The 22,542-nt window shown below is 34.3% G+C and overlaps 1 protein-coding gene across 1 annotated transcript in view; it reads left to right on the top strand.

The window, feature by feature from the left end:
- LOC148940492 (uncharacterized) overlaps positions 1-22,542 on the top strand; it is a 200,655-nt gene that overhangs the window by 28,343 nt on the left and 149,770 nt on the right. Inside the window, exons 4-5 of the mRNA XM_089104870.1 lie at positions 1,565-1,690; positions 6,857-6,954. Coding sequence (XP_088960996.1) covers positions 1,565-1,690; positions 6,857-6,954 — 224 coding nt within the window. The remainder of the gene's footprint in view (positions 1-1,564; positions 1,691-6,856; positions 6,955-22,542) is intronic.

Here is a 22,542-nt window from a genome sequence, read left to right as displayed (position 1 = left end):
CATCGTGTTTTGAACCCCTCTCCCTCTGAAAAATCCTCTGGTGTCAATCCCCCAAAGATGCAGATCAATAATTCAGCCGTCAGAAAGGATTTAAATCATGATATATTTTTTAGAGAATTTATCTTTTAGAGGGTTTAATTTGTGTTTCAAGTTCATGTCTCTCGAAATTACGTATATAATGCACTAACCATCTAAGTTTTTTGCCGAAGTTTGTTTTCTGAGTGATTTTGAACCATGGCTTTCATAAAATCAAATAAAAAACTTGAGAAGGTTCAATGTTTTAGTTTTTTCCATAATGGAAATTTTACTCTTTTTAAAAGTAACCTAAGCGATAATTCCGTAACCTATGCAATGCTAAGTAACTGATTTATAGAATCTAACTAACTATAAAAAATTTTATAAGATTGATATAAGAAGTGCACAAAAAACTAAAACATAAAAAATATAAAACATTAATAAATCATAAAACAAAACTTTATTTTAAAGCAAGCATTTATGTATCCAAGCAGTATTTTATTTTAGAAAAAAGTAATATAGGCTATTTCTCTTGGAATCTTCTATTGTTATAGTTAGTTCTATTGTTATAGCAACAATAACAATCTTCTATTGTTATTGTTGTCGTAGTTACGATGAAGTTGAAATTGATTTTAAAGTAAAATAATTATCTACATTTAAAATTTAAATTTATAAATTTCATATTAAATATTATAAATTCAAAATAAAATAATTATTGCGTTGCTTGGCCCACAAAATTAATTTAAAGATGCAAACAAAATATTGTACGGAATCGATGGTTTGAATTTTTAACTTTAAAACTGTTCTTTTAAATAATCATTGATGTATCTAGGTAGTATTTCATTTTATCTAAAAAAGTATACGAGTCTTTTTTTCTTGGTGATTTATATATATATATATATATATATATATATATATATATATATATATATATATATATATATATATATATATATATATATATATATATATATATATATATATATATATATATATATATATATATATATATATATATATATATATATATATATATATATATATATATATATATATATATATATAAAAAAAAAAAAAAAAAAAAATATATATATATATATATATATATATATATATATATATATATATATATATATATATATATATATATATATATATATATATATATATATATATATATATATATATATATATATATATATATATATATATATATATATATATATATATATATATATATATATATATATATATATATATATATATATATATATATATATATATATATATATATATATATATATATATATATATATATATATATATATATATATATATATATATATATATATATATACAGAAAAAAATGGGTGTCAAAGAGGAGTTATATTTTAGACAATTTGGAAACTGTGATTTCATGTTGATAAAAAATTAGTTTTAGGGTACATTTCTCTGTTCATATATGTTCTATGTTCTTGTATATGCTTCTTGTAATGTATATGTTCTTGTATATATTGATGATCTTCACCATCTTTGGCAACTTTTTCAGTTCAAATCAGCGAGAGACACTAAAAAATCTATTAGATCCATACGGAAGTGACCCCTGCATTGACAAGAAAACATTCCAGGAAAAAGCAAGTCAATGGCTTACCATTACTGGAGCAAACGAATTGAAGTATGTAAATATTCCATTTGGAATGGATTTTCAGTTAATTTATTATATTTCATTTTTTAGTTCTTTTTTACGTTAGCACGCCAATCTGTTTTGTTATAAATATTTTGTAAAGCTTTCCAATTTTCTCTTTATTTTCATTGAATTTAGTTGTTTATTTCCTTGGTTTATTTTTCATATTAAAGTTTCCATTCTTCTTTTCGTAAATAACTTGTCTCTACAAATATCATATTTGTTTTAAATTGATAAGATTTTATTCCAGATTAATGACATTTTGGTTGTATTTGTCTCTAGACAGTTTCTTTGAACAACTGTTTTTGATTTTTGGCTACTATGGGCCATAATTTTGGTTACCATGGGCCGGTAGTTAACGTAGTAGGCTACTGTGGTAAAAAGACTCCTTTAAAAACAGAAGGTTTTACTTCAAACCAAATTTTGGTGACGATAGGGTAATCCTCCCTTATTATTTTTTTATGATCTTATGGCAGCGTAGTGGATTGATCTTTGCATGGCAATATTGGGTCCGGGTTTGATCTCAACAGTAGGAAGGCTGGGCAACAGGCTTGCTACCTGTACTTGTAAAAAAGACACGATAATTGCTATGTCAACCGTTGTCGACGCCCTTGCTCTAAGGATCTTTGTTTTTTTTTTGTGGTCCTTAACCCGCTCTTTACTAGGTTACAGCTACCTCTGCAACCATGATTTTTTAAAAAATTGTTTCTTCAATTAAAAATATTTTTCTATTAAACTTGTATAATAGTTAATATTCCCAAACTGACGTGAGTGGAAAAAAAAATCATTATACAATTTGTTTGAAAACGTGTTTTGTTGTAAAGTTTCAGTTAGTAGAACCATTATTCGCTCTTTACTGGGTTCTTTTCTCGGAAAGACGGAAGATGATTTGGGTTCCTGACTATTTGAATTGTTTTGGGTCGATTTGAATTAATTTTTAACAATTAATTGTACGAAAAATGGGGTTCAATCCCGCTTTCTATGGCCATAATGAGAGGAAGGTTGAGACGGCTAGAACACCTTTTGTTGATGAAGGATGATAGGTTGCTAACGATTGTCCTTGTTGGCCAACCATCAAAACCAACGAAAAGAAGATTGTCCCCGAATAGAGAGGGAGAATGTTGTAAGGCAAAGGGAAACTTCGTGGGAGGGCGTAAAGAGGGAGGCTTTGAGTAGATTTGGATGGAGGGGAGTGTGCGTATTTATGTTGGCTTTGAGCAGTTTGATGCTGCAGTGTTGTTAGACGTAGTAGTAATAGTAGTAGTATTACTGCTGCAACCATGATGGGAGACAGTAAACTTTCAGTGAAGGGTTTAATAGATTGTGATTTCTACAACGTGCTTTTCATTATCTTCTTCTTCTTTTTGTTGGATTATTTGGAGATGCTAATGCATAATATCTATGTAATCCCAGGCCCTGTAGCAACTTGGAGCAAACCCAAGGTCTCTTACTGCCAAGCAGAGATCAGTCCACTGGGCCACCATAGGGCTGGTGTACTTTTCAAGTTTCATAGCATTTTCAACTCTGGCAGGCGTGCAACAAAACTCTGAGCCACTAAACTGGGATTCAAACGCTCCAACTTTCTGACGATCCGACATTCAAGCGCCTTAAAAGAACCGAATTCACAAAAATGAAGAAAAAAATTAAATAAACATCTTAGCTATCTTTCTGAAAAAGAAACGTTTAGAAATCTGGAATGTACTATTCTGTAAAGGAATATTTTAAATGTAAAAAAGCCGATTTCGCTTTTGGCTGAGTGTTTTTCTTACGTTGCACGTACAACTGAGAGAGTAATTCAGATGGCGCTGCACTAAGTGAGGACAACTCCTTCATACGTTGCGTAATTTCTGTCTCTTTTTCGTGGTTTAATGTGATGTTTAAAGTTTTAATGTTGCTTTTTGCGTTAATTTGAAAGAATCTTGTTTTCGAAATTAGGTATTTTTCTATTTAATTCATTAATTAACTCCATTAATGAAACTTGTCGAAACTCTTAATATATTTGATAGTGCACCAAGAAAAGAATAGGCCATAAAATAAGGGCCCAGGATTTTTGAACTGATTTTAACTACATCAGTTTAGAATTACATGTTGCTGAATGATGTGAAATCAGTTTTCTCTATTAGCTCTAATATTTTCGACATATTTATTTATCAACAAATGTTTTTTGCTCAAAATTTTGAATTGCGAATGATACAAAAGTAAGGATCCCAGGTTACCTTATTATTTATCATAAAAACTTTAATGAATTTTATAAACTTTCTAAAATTTTTTAAAAAGGTCGTATATTATTTGTTATTAAATTTGACCAAGGAGACTTTCATTGAAAAATCCCGTTTTCCATTAAATACACATTTCTTCTTTTTTTTTTAGTTTGGTCACTTTTTGACATCAAAAAAAGTAACCCTCAGAGATATTGTCAAATTATTCAGTTTAATTATTATTTTTGTTAATTTAATATTAAAACTAAATTAAGTAAAGAAGTATATACAAATGTAAATATAAACAAATGCAAACAAAAATATATATTTCTTCTTTTTTTTTTTAGTCTGGTCACTTTTTGACATTAAAAAAAGTAATCATCAGAGATATTGTCAAACTATTCAGTTTAATTATTATTTTATTAATTTAATATTAAAACTAAATTGAGTAAAGAAGTATAAACAAATATACAAATATAAATATAAACAAATACAAACAAAAATATATATTTCTTCTTTTTGTTTTTAGTCTGGTCACTTTTTGACATTAAAAAAAGTAATCATCAGAGATATTGTCAAACTATTCAGTTTAATTATTATTTTGTTAATTTAGTATTAAAATTAAATTAAGTAAACAAATATAATTATATGTTGAATAGAACGATTAACTTCAGAAACACTATTAAAAATTATACAACTTCCCTTATGTACTATTTCTAGCTAAAAGATTACTGCCTCACAGATTGACAAAATAAACAAAACATAATGTGGCAGGAACAAAGATCCGGGGCATTTTAATGTCTATCGCTTTATTAAAATAAAAATGTAATAAAAATGAATCATATAAAAAAAGACTACACACAATGGAAAAAGCTGATATATTACCGACCAAGATGATGTAGGTACTTATTTTATATGAAATAGGAACAATAGTGAGGACAATTTTAAAGAAAAAAAAATGTAAAAACTTAACCAACCAGAATTGCTGTTTTTGTTTGGAATAGATTAACGACATCCTTTTTAATCGAAAAGGGAAAAATCACTATTGTTGATCAAAAATTATTTAAAGAACCAGCGATTTTGCATCTTTTCCTTGCGGCGTGCGGGATTGAACCAGGCCACCATTGATCGCGAAGCTTGGACTCTTCCCCCGTGCTACCGCAAGGTAACTGTTATTTGGTTTTCAAGTTAAGACATAAAGTTGAAGAAACAAAAGTGAACTGTAATCATTTCATCTTGTCCTCTTGGTTCGAAGATTTACTTACGTGCCTGGATAGTAAACAGGAAGAAAACGGGGTTAAATTTGTTTTTCTTATTTAGTGGTTTGGCCTCTCCAAAAGGAAATGCTATAAAATTCTAAAAATTACTTAAAACTTTCAAAACACTTTGCTTATAAAATACCAATAGCCAAAAAAAGATACCAAGTTAATGGCATTTTAAGTTTCCTTCAGGTGAATACACATAAAATACTGAATGACAAAATTTAAATGTCACAAGGGGCGGGGCATCGGGATTTAGGGTGGGGCACGGCCCGAAATCGGTTGGGAGTCACTCCTTTATAACCTTAATTTTGAAAAAATCCTGTGAATGACTTCACATTCATATGCATTTAAAGAGCAAAAAAGATACATGACAGTGTTGCAATAAAGTCATGCATTGCATAAAAGGTCTTTTCGATAAAATCTTTAAATACAATTATAATTAAATCTATAATCCAGGTCTTTCATTAATAATGACGTAAATAAATCCTTTACGTCATTAAGGGCATTAAAAGATCTTTTATTTTTCATATAAAATATGCCTAGAGTACGACCTGAAAAAAAAAACACAAGTTAATTTTCTTTTAAGGTTCTTTCAGGTGAATACATGTAAAGTGAAAAGGCGTCATAACATCCAACCGTCAGAACATCCAACGTCATAACATCCACAAAATCCGTCATAACATCGTCAAAAAAATCTGTCAGAACCACCAATCGTCGCAACATCCAAAATTTTAAAACTTTAGTTTTTTGGGGTTTAGGAGGGAAAAGGTGCCTAGTTTAGGTTACGTATTTAATATATGCTATGCTTTATCCCCACCCCCCTGATGTGCAAATATATAGCCGAAATTTGTTTCTAAACTGTTATATACTTATTACTATTATATAAACTTATAAATTTTGTTGGATGTTGTGACGGTTGGATGTTATGACCTTTGGTGCTTGTGTATGTTATGACCTTTGGTGGTTGTTCGAAATGGTAGCACCCCATGTAAAGTTATGAACAACAAAATTTAAATATTATATGGAGGGGGGCATAAGAATTTTTGAAATGTCTAGGTGGGGCGCATGGGCGTAGGGCGGGGGGTGGCAACTGCCCCCCCCCCCTAGACCTTCAAATTTACATTAGATATGGCTGTAAAAACAGATGGTTTGGAAAAAGCAGTTGATAAAACTACATCACACTATCGACTGCCCCCCCCCCCCTAGACAATATGCTGCCTAATGCGGCCTACGCCAATGGTGGGCGTGTCCCAAAATTGGTTGAAAACCATTGCTCTAGTCTCTAAGACGTTTTAGGGGACGGTGGACCCACTGTTATTGACGGCATTTTATGTTCGTTTTAAGTTTTGCTGTGTTATTTATTTTAGCTTTACTTCATTTTAAGTTTCGTATATTCATCCATATTAACATCTGTTGCTTTCAAATTTGATTTGATAGTTAGTTTTTTAGTTAGTAATACAGTAACTTCCGCTCGGTATAGTTCAATTATTCGTGATTTTATTTTTTGTTATTTTAGATAAGCTTAAAATATGTTTCCCAAAACATAGCTCTTGATTTTGTTCGAAGACTTTTTTTTGAAGCAATCTTCTAAATGAGTAAAAAAATCGAATTAGTTTTTTAAGCGACGAGGCTGGCTTTGAAATCTGAGTGCCTTAAAAAATGGTGCCTTTTTTGTATTTTTAATTATTTTTTTTTAGCTATAGTCAACGCCACACAAGTATCTCTGGCATTTCCGATGAAGAATTAGATGGTACGTTTATGCATTCTACACCAACGCCATCTCCCAGAAAGACAGGTTAGTGTCAATTTTCTTTGTTGCTTGCTTATTCTTTCTCTCCCTCATATTTTCGTAAAATGTTGTAAATAGAATGGGGATATGCCCGCTCTGAAAAATGAAAGCATTTCTTCCATTAAACTTGAAGCTGATGCCTTTTTTTTAGTTTTTTTTTTCCTAAATACATCAGATATAGGTAAGGCTCAGGGTGTTTTTTCACAGTTAAAAATTGTTTGGAAGAATAGGAATATAAGTCTACAGTGATAATAGTGGTCAAATATGGCTCTTAAGCGTGAGTGCTCAAGCAGAAGAAGATTTGCTAGATGTTTTCCAGAGAAACTTCCTATGCATTGTTTTGGGTACCCGGCTGATTGACCGTATTTCAAATAGTAGGCTGTACGAACAAAGTGGTTCAATCCCGCTTTCTTTGGCAACAGCAAGAGAAAGGTTTGGGCGATATTGACACGTTGTATCGCTAAGGGACTGATGATCACCAGTAATTGTCCATTCTGATCAACCGTCTAGAGGTAGGCAGAATACAGGACATCATCGTCTGAGCCAGAACAGTGTCATAAAGAAAGATTTAAGGAAAAAGGGAGATTCCTGGGAGAGTGTGAAGAAAGAGGCTTTGAATAGATTGGGATGGAGGAGGAGTGAGCGTAGCTGTTTTGGCCTCAGGCGGCTTGGTGCTGCGGCGAGTTGTTATTAGTAGTAGTAGTATGTCCGGGAATTGTTTTGGGAACCGACTTGAAACTCATTGGGGATATCCCTTGCAAGGGGATTTCAAGTTTTATGTCGGGGAGGGGGGGATAAACATATTTTCTCTCCGATTCATCTAAGCTTCTTTGTGTAATAAGCCCCTATGGGAGTTACGATCTGTTTACGGTTCAGTGACAAGATAAATCAAAATACAGTATGTGTTGCCAGTATATGAAAATAGTGATAACTGCCTCGATAATCTCGATAACCGCCTCGGAAATGAAGTTGAATCTTCTAGGAAGTATTGGGGGAGAGCACCTGGACCTAAACTGTGGCTTGGGAAGAGAATGGGAGTAAAATTATTTCTCTCCGATCCACCTAAATTTTATGCTGTAAGCCCCTATAGGACTCGGAATCTACTCTCAGTTAATTAGCGAGGTAAATCAATAGGCACTATGCGCTGTCAGGTAGTCAAAATTTTGTATCTGCAACATCTCGGACACACCATGTGGGATCTAATTTAAATTTTAAAGGATTATCGGGATGGGGGAGGGGGATTGGCAAGTAGAATTCAAATTGAGACTTGGGGAGGTGGACCAAACCTTTTTGTCTCTAACTCGCCTTAAAGTTGTAGCAAGCCTCTCTGAGACTAGAATCTATTCGCGATGAGGGGGTGATGTAAATCTAAAGACACCTTGGGTACCCATGCTATGAAAATAGCGTATATGCTATATCTCAGGAGGGGCTTAGAGGAGGGAATTAAAATTGTCCAGGGGTTGCTAAGGGCGAAGTTGACCATGAATTTTGACTTGGGGGAAGGAGTGGAGGTAAATCCAAAGACTGTTTGTATTCTGGTTATCAAAATAGCATATGTGAAATATCTTGAAAACAGGGCTAGGCGTATTCCCCTCGAAAAATCCTCCCCTGAGTATTCTCCTCGGAGAACCAGAAAATTCTCCCTGGAAAATTTTGCCCCCACGGTAAATCCCTCCCCCCGAGGAAAGTTCCGCCACATGTAAAATTGAGCAGCCAAAGAGACTGCATGACAAATAAAATAAAGAAGAAAGGAAGAAGTCTTGGAATATTCTACCTATATTCTAAAATATAGGCAGAAAGTATGGTGTAGAACATATTATAGTATTTCTTTTCACACCTTTATTTATTTTAATTATTTTGTGTGTTTTTGGGGGGTTGAGTTATCATAGCATGGTAAGATACTCTGAACTTCCTCGAAAACGGCGTTGTGGGTCGAGTTGAAACTTTCAGCGTTGGAAAGGGAGGGAAGGGGACTTAGAATGCATTATTTATGGGAGGGAATCAGGGGAGAGGGGACCAAAGGTTTTTTTCTTATACCTGAAGGTTGTTGCTCCATAAGTCGCTACGGTACTTACGATATATTCACATTGAGAAGTGAGGTAAATCAGAAGACACTACATGTACCCAGGTTATCAGATTGGCGTATCTGTAGCATCTCGAAAACTGCTTGGGGGATACGGTTAAGATTTTCAAGGAGTTTTGATGGGATTGGATCTTCTATTTTGGCTTTCAGAGGGTGGGGGGAAGGGGTTAAAATATGTTACCTACGATTTGCCTTATATCTTTTGCACTATAAGTCTCTATGGAAGTTAATTTTTTTTTGCGGGTTAATAGTAAATAGTAAATTGAAAGACACTACTTTCCCTGGTCATCAGGATGGTGTTTCTGTAATATTTCGAGAACCGCTTGGTGGGATGAGTTTAAAATTTTAGTTGATAGGTCAAGTCAACTTCAAATTTAATTTAGAGAGTAGGGTAAAGGGGCGGGAGAGAGCTAATTTGTTTTTTCCTCCAATCCTTCTAAATGTTTTGTGATATGATAACCTGTGGAACTTACAGTAAATGCATGGCGAAGTCGCCAGGTAAACCGAAATGCTCTACGCGAACCAAGTTTATCAAAATAGTGTATCTGAAATATCTCGTCAATGGATTGGGCGATTGAATTGAAACTTTTTGGGAGTCTTGGAGTCAAGTACTTGTATAACCCTCCACCTTATAAGTACTTGTATAACGCTCCATCAGAGGAGCTATCGAAGCTCGTTCCTGATAAAGCAAAACCCTTGCGTTCAACTCGCCGAAATACAGCTCGTCAGGACTACCTTGAGCAGTGTACTCCCCGCCAAGAATATCTGGAAACGAGTTTCGCCCGGCGATCGGTTGCCACATGGAATAGATTGCCGGCAGAGGTAATCCCGAAAAATCCTTCCCTTGACCCGTTCAAGAGAAGGTATAACAAATACCTCAGTGTTAGAAAATGAGGTAATTACCAGGACTAGCGGCAAATCATCATTTGTGATGGAGCCATGAAGCCTGTAATAAGAAAAAAAATAATAAAAAAGTATGTGTCAAGGGGAACTTTTTCCACAAAATAATACTTCAAAAACAGTTATATTTTCACTAAAAATGGCCCAAATTAAACCCCTTCTGCGGACAAAATGAATTTATACTTATATAGGCATTGTTTAAACTTATAGAGCATTGTTTAATAAGCTTTGAGCAAGCTAACACAACAAAATCAAATTGAGAATAAAATTGTAAAAAACATCAGTCAAACAAAGGGAAAGAATGAAAATCAAATGATGAGACTGTAAAAATGCTTGAGAAAACCAAATAAAGTGCCAGTATGTAGCACACAGAAAACTATTTCTTCATTTGAAAGTGATTGCCAATTTAAAGAGGGGTCCACATCCTGTTCCCCCTCCATCTGTAGGTGCCAAGCTGCATCTAATCTAACAAATATGTTCTCTCAAATCCTTCATTTCGTCGAATAGAAATAATAAGCATGTCAAAGAAGGTTAGCAAAGAAAATAAATAGAAAAATAAGTTCTATCACGGAAAAATATAGATGCTTAACTAACAAAAGCTTAACATTAAGAAAACGGAATGGATTACTTTTGATGTTAGTACGCACAATTAGCATGTCGGCCTATCATCATTCTGTTAACTAAATGATTGAATTGCATGTTGACCATACTTGATTACGTCCGACTGGTGAATATTTTCACTTTTCATTCACAAAGTAATTTAGATGTTGATTGTTAGATCACCACAGACGAATATGTGGTTTAAAAAAAAAATTAGCTTTTCTTCTGATTAGGCTACACATTCTGAATACTATCCACAGGGTGTTTTTTGGAAAAGTAAAAGTTCCTATTTAACCACTTAATAAGAGAGAAAACAAACTATTGTTCAATATTATGCCCTGAATAAATACAAATCCCTGGGGACTGGATTCCCTGCCCCTGGGTAAAAAGGGCTATAAATGTTATGAAAAGTTAATAATTAATATCCTAGGAACGATTGGAGTTATCGAGTTGAAACTTTCTGAGAAAACTAAGGGGGTGAATGTTGAATTCTGAATACTTTCCATGGGGTGTCTTTTGGAAAAATAAAAGTTCCTATTTAACCACTTAATAAGAGAGAAAACAAACTAGTGTTCAATATTATGCCCTGAATAAATACAAATCCCTGGGGGCTGGATTCCCAGCCCCTGGGTAAAAAGGGCTATAAATGTTATGAAAAGTTAATAATTAATATCCTAGGAACGATTGGAGTTATCGAGTTGAAACTTTCTGAGAAAACTAAGGGGGTGAATGTTGAATTCTGAATACTTTCCATGGGGTGTCTTTTGGAAAAATAAAAGTTCCTATTTAACCACTTAATAAGACAGAAAACAAACTATTGTTCAATATTATGCCCTGAATAAATACAAATCCCTGGGGACTGGATTCCCTGCCCCTGAATAAAAAGGGCTATAAATGTTATGAAAAGTTAATAATTAATATCCTAGGAACGATTGGAGTTATCGAGTTGAAACTTTCTGAGAAAACTAAGGGGGTGAATGTTGAATTCTGAATACTTTCCATGGGGTGTCTTTTGGAAAAATAAAAGTTCCTATTTAACCACTTAATAAGAGAGAAAACAAACTATTGTTCAATATTATGCCCTGAATAAATACAAATCCCTGGGGACTGGATTCCCTGCCCCTGGGTAAAAAGGGCTATAAATGTTATGAAAAGTTAATAATTAATATCCTAGGAACGATTGGAGTTATCGAGTTGAAACTTTCTGAGAAAACTAAGGGGGTGAATGTTGAATTCTGAATACTTTCCATGGGGTGTCTTTTGGAAAAATAAAAGTTCCTATTGAACCACTTAATAAGACAGAAAACAAACTATTGTTCAATATTATGCCCTGAATAAATACAAATCCCTGGGGTCTGGATTCCCTGACCCTGGGTAAAAAGGGCTATAAATGTTATGAAAAGTTAATAATTAATATCCTAGGAACGATTGGAGTTATCGAGTTGAAACTTTCTGAGAAAACTAAGGGGGTGAATGTTGAATTCTGAATACTTTCCATGGGGTGTCTTTTGGAAAAATAAAAGTTCCTATTTAACCACTTAATAAGAGAGAAAACAAACTAGTGTTCAATATTATGCCCTGAATAAATACAAATCCCTGGGGGCTGGATTCCCTGCCCCTGGGTAAAAAGGGCTATAAATGTTATGAAAAGTTAATAATTAATATCCTAGGAACGATTGGAGTTATCGAGTTGAAACTTTCTGAGAAAACTAAGGGGGTGAATGTTGAATTCTGAATACTTTCCATGGGGTGTCTTTTGGAAAAATAAAAGTTTCTATTTCACCACTTAATAAGCTAGTATTCAATTTTATGACCTGAATATATACAAATCCCTGGGTAAAAAAGGCTGTAAATGTTTAAAAGAGTTAATGATTAATATCCCAGGAAAGATTGGAGTTGAAACTATCTGAGAAAACAAAGGGGCTGAATGTTGAGTTCCGAATACTGTCCACGTTTTTTTTTTTTTTTTTTTTTTTTTTTTTTTTTTTTTTTTTTTAGTAAAAATTACTATTCAACCACTTAATAAGAGAAAAAACTAGTGTTCAATATTATGCCCTGAATAAATACAAATCCCTGGGGGCGGGATTCCTCGCCCCTGGGTAAAAAGGGCTATAAATGTTATGAAAAGTTAATAATTAATATCCTAAGAACGATTGGTGTTACCGAGCTGAAACAATCCGAGAAGGTTAAGGGGGTGAATGTTGAATTCTGAATACCGTCCAGTGGGTGTTTTTTGGGAAAGTAAAAGTTCCTATTTAACCATCTAATAGGTAAGAAACCAAACTAGTGTTCGATTTTATGCCCGGAGTAAACAAAATTTTATTTCAAAACTATGAAATAGCCTGAGAAATGAGTTTATCTGAAACCTATAACATAAATAATCACCATTCAGATTTTTGGGCCCCGGTGCGTAATTATTAGGACGCGTTCATGCTAGGTCCTTCCACAATTTCAGCAGTCGTACGATTTCCTCCATAGTTGCATGCGATCTTTGTATATCCATGTTTTCTCTGTTTTAACGAATATCCTCCCCCTACACATCGGAGCGAATTCGTGTCATTTCTAGTGAAGTCGTTAGCATTATTTACTTTGTTAATTAACTAATTAACTTAAAGCAATAAAAGAAAGTTTTTTTTCGAAAATGACCCTAAAATTTGAAAAATGTAGCCTCTCTAGTAAAAAAAAATCACGTTTTATTCCCCATGTTTTTACGATTTTTTTTTATATCTCATATGAAAGCATATTTTTGCCGTGCTAAGCGGTCGCGTCAAATCATGGAAATTAAGAGGGTGCGGCAATTTGGTTGTTTTTTTTCTATTTTTTCGATGAAAGACCAACAAAATTTTCTTTCAGTAAAAGAGGTATTTTTGAAATCTGGGGGGGGGGATAAATACCCCTCACTCACCCTAATTGACGTCACTGTGGCTAAAAACCTTCGATCGATGGGATGCACACCCTTTGCATAATAACATGTTTTCTTGAGTGTGAGATTAAAATTAAGCAACATATACTAGGGTGTATCCCATTTGAGCGCCATGGCGCGCAAATGGGAATTTCCTATTTGCGCGCCGTATTTTAATTAGTTCAGTTGTGTCCCATTTGAGCGCCAGATAATATTTTGCGTTTTCTCTTCATGTTGAAAATCGCTCTTCTCTTATCCAAGTCCGAAATTGAACTGAACTGAGCTAACAATCTTGCACCCTCTTATAACATTTACTTCGAGCGCCCATTAATCCTAATTTACGATGCAAGGTCAGGTGACCTAATTGCGTAAGCGATTGCACAACCGTTTACCCACAAAATGCAATAGGATTTAGTGTGGGAGCATATTTTTTTACCCTCTTATAACAAGTATTTAATGATGCCAGGAACAATATTTCTGGTTAGTATTAATAAGTCAGTTTGACAATGAAGAGCTCCAAGAATAAACAACTGCTAGAACACGACGGTTTCGTCTACAGATTCGATAAGCCGATTTCTGGAGGAAGAAAGAAGAGCTGGAGATGCATGAAGAAGGGATGTCTCGGGCGGTTACACACTGATTCCAGCGACGGCTCACCAGTTTCAGTTGGTACGCACGACCACAGCGCTGATCCTCTGCAGACCCAGCAGTACAAATTCCGGTCAGACCTTCGAAGCGAGTCAGCCCGTACTACTCGTCCGATTCCCGCTATCTACGACGGCCAGGTCGCAAGTGCTGCTGCCAGTGGGCTGAGTGCTTTGCCTCAGTTACCCTATAAGCACGTGAAGTCGTCCATGTACAGATCACGAAACAAGCTGATACCACCACTGCCCGCTGATACTATATCCGTACCGACGCCCTTGCCCCAGGCTTTCAGTGAGACGTCTGCAAACCAGAGATTCCTCCTCTTTCAGCTTCAAAATAACGCTGCGATTTGCTTTGCAACCGACGAGTCGTTAAGTCTGCTTGAACGAAGCCCGGAATGGTATATGGACGGCACCTTCGACTCAGCTCCTTCCCCATTCGGCCAGTTGTTCACCGTTCACGTTTTCTTCGGCGACAAGCAACTTCCCGCTGTCTTCGTGCTCATGGAGAGCAAGTCTGCGCAGCTTTACAACGACGTCTTCAGCGAGCTGATCCTACAGGCTGCGATGAAAGGAGTGACACTTCGCCCGACGACCGTCGTCTCTGATTTTGAGACCGGTCTGCTGACATCCGTGAAGCAAGTTTTTCCGGCCGCCAAGCACCGTGGGTGTTACTTCCACTTTTGCCAAGCAGTAATCAGAAACTTGGGGCGTCACTCAGTCCGTGAGCTGTACATGACCGATGCAGACTTCAACCTCTACGTTCGAAAGCTTCTGGCTCTGGCGTTCCTACCTCCAGCGATCGTCAGAATCAATTCTGGTCCAATCATTTCTCACATCGTTCGTACCTGGCCTTCGGCTCGTCCGTTTGTCACTTACTTCAGCCGTCAGTGGTTCGACCAATGTCCTCCTCATTTCTGGTCAGTCTACGGCATCCAGCGAAGGACAAACAACGACCTCGAATCATGGCACATGCGGTTTAACCGAAGAGTCGGTCGCTACCACCCGAACTTGTGGCAGTTTATCTCTTTCCTGAAGGAAGAACAAGCAGTCGTCGATTCTGCAAGGACACAGCTACGCCAGGGTCAGGTCATCCATCGGACGAACAAGAAGTATGCAAGGCTGAACGAACGACTCGAAAAGCTGTCGACGGAGTACAGGGCTGGAACTCGAACAGCAGACGAGCTTCTCTTGGGTGTCGCACATAACATTTCGCCGGATGTGTGATATTAGCAGTTTTTGTTTGTATTTTTACCAATATATTAATTTGAATTATCCGTTTTTGGCACGATTTTTGGGTGATTTCGTTCCATTTGTAAACGATCGTTGTGAAATAACTCTAAAAAAAGAGCCGAATATTTCGACTTGACCAGCAAGCCTTCTTCAGCGGCAATCAGTTCTTACCCTATGAACGTGCGTAAAATCTTCACTTATATTCTTCACAAGCTTAACAAACGTTTAGCTTCTTAACTCTCAGTACAGAGTTATTTCACAACCATTGACCCAATAAAATCCTCAGTTTTCTTCGTTGTCTTCGTGGCAATAAATATTTCTACAGGTCAATGTGGCAGCAAACCACGCTTCATCCACCGCAAAATCACAATTTTGGGTTTGGCGCTCAAATGGTACTCCGTGGCGCTCAAATGGGAACAAAATTCCGTGGCGCTCAAATGGAACAAAATTCCGTGGCGCTCAAATGAGAAAGCGCTCAAATGGGAACACCCCATATACTATGATTACAAATACTAAAAATAAAAGCCTTTCGCTTGACCTATGACAAACAAAATACTGTATTAAATCAAAGGGCTTGTTCCGGGGGGAGGAGGAGCTGATGGCTCCGGAGGGGAGGGACCTGAATATTTAAATTTTGTTTATTTAAAAATGTACGACTAATTGGCCTGAGAGCACAACTTTTTCATGTATTGAAGTCCGGTCCCCATAAAACTAAACCTGGCTTCCTCCCGTAGATATGGGTGAAAGGGCTACCCATGAGAAATTGGAAGATAGAATTGACTCCTCTCCCCCCAGGTATGTCCTTTGACCTGTCCCCATGAAGGATGTGCCTTATTAAATCAGATTTAAATCCTTAATCTCTCCCCTTTGGTCGGTTGAAACAAAGTATTAAAGAAAAGTTAACGGTTTTGATTAGTTGTGTTATTTTGAGTTGAATAGGTCATGTATGGTAACCTACTCCTCCTCTATCGATTAATGACGTCTGCATAATTTCAAGGTAATGTTTAATTGTTATTCGTTCAGAGTGGAATATTGGCTATCAAACTTTAAACTTTAATTACTTAAAACCTGGTTGTGATTTTCTATGGTCGTAAAAAGTAATTATTGTAATAATTTGCATCGTGCTAAAGTGTTTACTGGCTTATTGGTTTAGTGTCTAATTGGTTTTTGGCTACTAATTAACCTGATGTGATAAATTTGCCCCCGTTTTGCCATAATCTTGGTCGGTTGACTTTTGGTCAAGGTTTTTTTTTTTTTTAATAATAACAAAGAAATAGGATTACAACATTGTTGCCAGCGGGGTACAATTGTACTATTTTTGGTACAATTTGGAGGTCCTGGTACAATAAAAGTATTGGCAACGCTGGATTACAAGCTATACTTAAATCCAAACGTTCCCAGCTTTTATATAAGCTTGGTCAATGTGAATCACTCTTCAACAATCAAAGTCAACATAAAAGAAAATCCCAAAAAATTATTGAAAACTAGTCCTATCTATATCTTGTAATCAAGAAAAGGCACTAGAAAAAGAATTCCAGAAAATAATTTCTGAGACCACACTGGATAATCATGATAGAACATAAAATCGCAAAGAAAGGAATAAAACGAGGACAATTAACAGCCAGTGAAAAAATTGAAAAATTATGCCAATATTTCGGTCAAGACCTCCGCTTGACCGTCTTCAGTGCACTCGTCCAATTTTAGTTTGGTGTTTTTATTTTAAGGTTTTTTTTATATATTTTTATCAGTTTTCTTCTGCACTGAGGACAGTCAAGCGGAGGTCTTGACCGAAATATTTGCATAATTTTTCAAATTTTTTCACTGGCTGTTAATTATCCTCGTTTTCTTCCTTTCTTCGCGATTTTTTGTTTTATTCCAGAAAACCAAGCTTTGTACATTACTTTTGGTAGTAAATCTTTTTTTAATATTTTATTGTCTTTTCTTTTATAGGCAGAGGTTGAAAACATCAACCCTCATGGAGGATATAAAGAAAAAAGAGGCCCAAGTTATCTCATCTAAAAAAAGAGGCTAGAATAGCTTTGGGTGCTATTGCAGAATTTTTCTTCCTCAGCAAGAAACATCATAAAATACTAAAAACAACTTTTCAAAAAATCAAAAATACTGTTCCCGGACGCAGCCCCTGAGGGAGTGCCAAACTGATTCTTTTTGTACGCCTAAAAACGAACTATATTTTTAAATTGTATTGTGGTAATGATGGTAGAGGAGGCTAAAGGGTTTGAACCTCCCTCGAAATGTTTGTCTGACTCGTAAAAACGTAACAAAAAGTGAATATAAACCAATTTAGATGTTTTTTTTATAGTTTTTTAGACCCCCCCCCCGAAAAAATTCTTTTGTACCCTCCCCCCCCCCATAAACACAAATCCTGGATACGTCCCTGCCTGCAGGTGAAGCCAATTTTGTTGTTGCTAAATGTCTCTTTCAACAGCGAAAAGTTATGGACATTATCGTCATATACAATTATATACAAGCCTGGGGAGAGGGTTTTTCGCACTAATTAAAACTAGACTTTTTTCTATCTACTGTTAATCATTGTTCCTAAATAATAGTTTCTGAAAATCATTATTTTTTTATTTTCCTAAACACTTTTGTTTTAGCATAGTCAGATTTGTAAGAGTTTTACATTTTTGCAAATATTTCTCTAACATATCTACTTTCCCTTGTATCTAAAAGGAAGAAATAGTGAGCTTGTAAATATTTGACTAACATAAGGTTTCATTTAAACCTGTCAATTACTCATCGTCGATTACTAACTTGGATAGCAATTTATTGCATTTTTGATGCCGCGTGGCTTTTACTACTATAATTGAAGTAAAGTGGCATCTTTAGCCACCATTCTATAATTACCAAAATAGGTAATGCTCATTTCGAGGGCAAGATGTAATTGCTTTTGAATAGTGTTCACTCTTGGATCTGTCAAAAATTGAAAATTAATTTTGGATTTTGGCCTAGATTCCTGTACGATATTAATGACCACTGATACTCCCTTGTGGACTAGTGGCCTATTAATGGCTACTTGATTTATACATTCCCTTCAAGGCTTTTTAGCCTAAGTTTTAGAACTTTAAACAATCATATTTCAATAATTGAAGAGTCTTTTTGACATATATGAATGATAACATATTTATGAATGATAATTTTCTTTTCGACACCGTTTCTCTTTGATTAAAAAAATGTAGGTGCAGATACTCCCCCAACCCTTCACTCCTTACTCTGGGGGGTGGAATATTTGATAGTTTAATGGACGATATGGAGCGTTGATCGGCGACGTATTTCAGGATGCATATTATCGCCAAAAAGACCAAAATAATGGTCTTTTTTGTGTATATTGGCAAACTCCAAGATGGTATTTTGGCAAACGCCAAAAATTATATTTTGGAAAAACGCCAAACCCAAAGAATTCTCGTGAATTACATATATAAAGTTTGGTTTAAATGTTGTTCTATTTTACATTGAAAATACGTTGAAAATTGGTTGAAAATATACCATAGTTCTGGCTGTGTGAATGGATAGATCTGGGACTAATGTATCCAGTGGATGTATTTTTTTTAGTGTCTCTTTGTTTTTATTTCTGAGTGTCCTAGAAAAAGGGCAATTTTTCTATTTTTCAAGGTATGCTGATTTATCCCGTAAATTTAATTCTAACTTGTCTTTGAGAAAGCTTATTTTGACACAAATTCTTGCCCTGTAAGTCTTGACTAATGGTTAATACTGTTTCATCGTTTTGTCAGGTTTTCACATTCTCTCAGCTTCTCTTCTTCTCATCCTAGGTCATGCTGTCTACTGAAGTTGTGTGTTTAGTTTTTGTTTCTCATTAAAATGCATATGCCATTTCAGGGCGTCAATTCGGGAAGTGGGACAAATACTTCCTACTCCCTCGTAGAGTTTTTGCCCCTTTAGAATTTGAAAAATTCCGTTTTTGTATATTTGCTAAGAAATTGAAATAGATCCTTCACTCCTAAGGCCATATCCGGAGGTTTACCGGGCTAGCCCTCCCCCCCCCCCGAAATTTTTGTCCGACTCCTAAAAAAGTAGCAAAAATACGTTTACATTTCGATGCATTTTGTAAAGTTTTTTGTACCCCTTCCCCCGCCAAACAAAAGTCTTGGATATGACCTTGTTTACCCCCCCCCCCCTCCCACCTTCCTGTATTTTCACGAATTATTTTCCTTGTGCAAAATAGCTTTGGGAACTAATTATTTTCGTAAGTTTTTTGAAATGCTACCGGCTATTATATTTTTCTGCCATGCTGGAATGGTAACAATTCTCTTCTGCCTCCTTCCCCCTCCCCTGCCCAAACAGTATCTGAAGACAAACAAATTTAGAACCGATCGACCGAATATAATTCGTATTGTTTCTTTAATTTGATTAGTGATGGTGTATCTGGTCTGTATAGAATTGAAAAAAGAATTGATATAGTGCTAAATTGCGATTTGCTCCAAAGCCAATGAAAAGAAAAGTGTTTCTTGTAGTTTTGCCGTAAACCATCTTCAAAATCCTAGCTGATAACAGTGGCGGATTCAGGGGGCGACGCCCCCCCTAGTGTAGTCAAAAGTAGTGTAATTTACTTAATTAACTCAAGTTTGCGTTAATTAAACTTGCTCCTAACGCAAGTTTACCGGATCAACCTTTTTTGCGCCCCCCTAAAATTGTTTTTATTGGATCAACCTATTTTGCCCCCCCCCTCCTAAAAGAAATCCTGGATCCGCCCCTGGCTGATAAACTTCTTTATTCAAAAGCTATTTATTTAAAATGTATAAACAACCCCCACTTCCCCAAAAGTGGTATGCATCGCGCAGGGGCGGATCCAGGATTTTTTTTTTGGGGGGGGGGGGGGTAATAGGTTGATCTGATGAACTTGCGTTAGGGTCATGTTAATTAATTAACGTAAACTTGTGTTAATTAGGTAAATTACACTAATTTAGACTATGTTAGGGGGGCGCGTGCCCCTCCTGGATCTACTGGCATCGCAGGAGATCATAAATAATAATTACGAAAAAAAATACTAAGACAAGAAACTTAAAACCGTATAGAAAACTCGATTATTTAACGAATGCTTGATTATGCGTCATATACACTAGACTGGACATTTTTGAGTAGATAATTTAAAGTTTTTGATGACTCATGGAACAACCCAGGAGGCTTGTAGATTAATAAAGTATCTTATCAGTTAGTTTGGAAAAATAGAACATGTCCTCTTCCAATAACAAATGTTCACCTGATAAATAGATTTTCTGATGCTGGATATTTTTGGTTAGATAAACTCAAAATTCTTTGATGACTAATGGCATCACCCTCAGGGTTTTGTAGGGGAAAAACATGAACTTGGTAAAAAAAAAAAAAATGTTGAACATGTCCCGTTCCAATAATGATCGGTTGCACGATAAATATAGTATGATCTGTGGCTGGATATTAGAATCATTAATCTTGAGATTCCTTGATAACTCTTGAAATCAACCTCCACCCGGGTTTTTAAGATAATAAAATAAATAAAAAATGAATTTGGGACAAAAAAAAAAATGTTAAACGTGTCTCCTACCGACAATAATCGGTTCACCTGATAAATAGCATTATCTTAGGCTAAATATTTTAATTAGATATTTTTAAAATTCTTTGGTAACTCTTGGTTAATAAAATAATGTTTAATAAAATATTGTTTAATAAAGTTTAATAAATAACGTTTAATAAAATAATGGAAAACGTTTAATAAAATAATGGAAAACGTGGTTAATAAAATAATGGAAAACGTTGTTAATAAAATAATGGAAAACGTTTAATAAAATAATGTTTAATAAAATATTGTTTAATAAAGTTTAATAAATAACGTTTAATAAAATAATGGAAAACGTTTAATAAAATAATGGAAAACGTGGTTAATAAAATAATGGAAAACGTGGTTTATAAAATAATGGAAAACGTGGTTAATAAAATAATGGAAAACGTTTAATAAAATAATGTTTAATAAAATATTGTTTAATAATGTTTAATAAACAACGTTTAATAAAATAATGGAAAACGTGGTTAATAAAATAATGGAAAACGTTGTTAATAAAATAATGGAAAACGTTTAATAAAATAATGTTTAATAAAATATTGTTTAATAATGTTTAATAAACAACGTTTAATAAAATAATGGAAAACGTGGTTAATAAAATAATGGAAAACGTTGTTAATAAAATAATGGAAAACGTTTAATAAAATAATGTTTAATAAAATATTGTTTAATAATGTTTAATAAATAACGTTTAATAAAATAATGGAAAACGTTTAATAAAATAATGGAAAACGTGGTTAATAAAATAATGGAAAACGTGGTTTATAAAATAATGGAAAACGTGGTTAATAAAATAATGGAAAACGTTTAATAAAATAATGTTTAATAAAATATTGTTTAATAATGTTTAATAAACAACGTTTAATAAAATAATGGAAAACGTGGTTAATAAAATAATGGAAAACGTTGTTAATAAAATAATGGAAAACGTTTAATAAAATAATGTTTAATAAAATATTGTTTAATAATGTTTAATAAATAACGTTTAATAAAATAATGGAAAACGTGGTTAATAAAATAATGGAAAACGTTTAATAAAATAATGTTTAATAAAATATTGTTTAATAATGTTTAATAAATAACGTTTAATAAAATAATGGAAAACGTTTAATAAAATAATGTTTAATAAAATATTGTTTAATAATGTTTAATAAATAACGTTTAATAAAATAATGGAAAACGTGGTTAATAAAATAATAGAAAATGTTTATTATTTTAACAAAAAAAAATAAACATATGTTCTACCAGCAAAAAAGGTTCAACTCATAAGGTTCATCTGATGCTAAAGATTTTAATTAGAAATTTTAAGATTGTTTGATAACTCTTGAAATCCCCCTCTCCCTGCTGATTAGAAGAATAAAAAAAAATGGCGCATTAAATTGCACATGTCCCCTGCCAACAAAAAAAGATTCAACTAATAAATAGCATATCGCAGGCTGGAGAATTTAACCAGAATTTTTAAGATTCTTTGATGACTCATGGAATCACCCCCAGATCAATATCCAGAGTTCCAGCGTGCTTCAGTTTGTATTTCCATAATACGAAACTCCAGCGAGAGGCAGCATCTTGTATTTCAGTACAGGTTTTGTTAGTATGAGCGAAACATTTACACATGATGCGGAGTGAATGCAGTGGACCTTATTACGGTAATTTGATGTTG

Source organism: Artemia sp. Qi Xiang Cuo, chromosome 19, assembly GCF_049724085.1.
Source record: "Artemia sp. Qi Xiang Cuo chromosome 19, ASM4972408v1, whole genome shotgun sequence".
Lineage (NCBI taxonomy): Eukaryota > Metazoa > Arthropoda > Branchiopoda > Anostraca > Artemiidae > Artemia > Artemia sp. Qi Xiang Cuo.
This window is presented reverse-complemented; position numbering and strand designations above follow the sequence as displayed.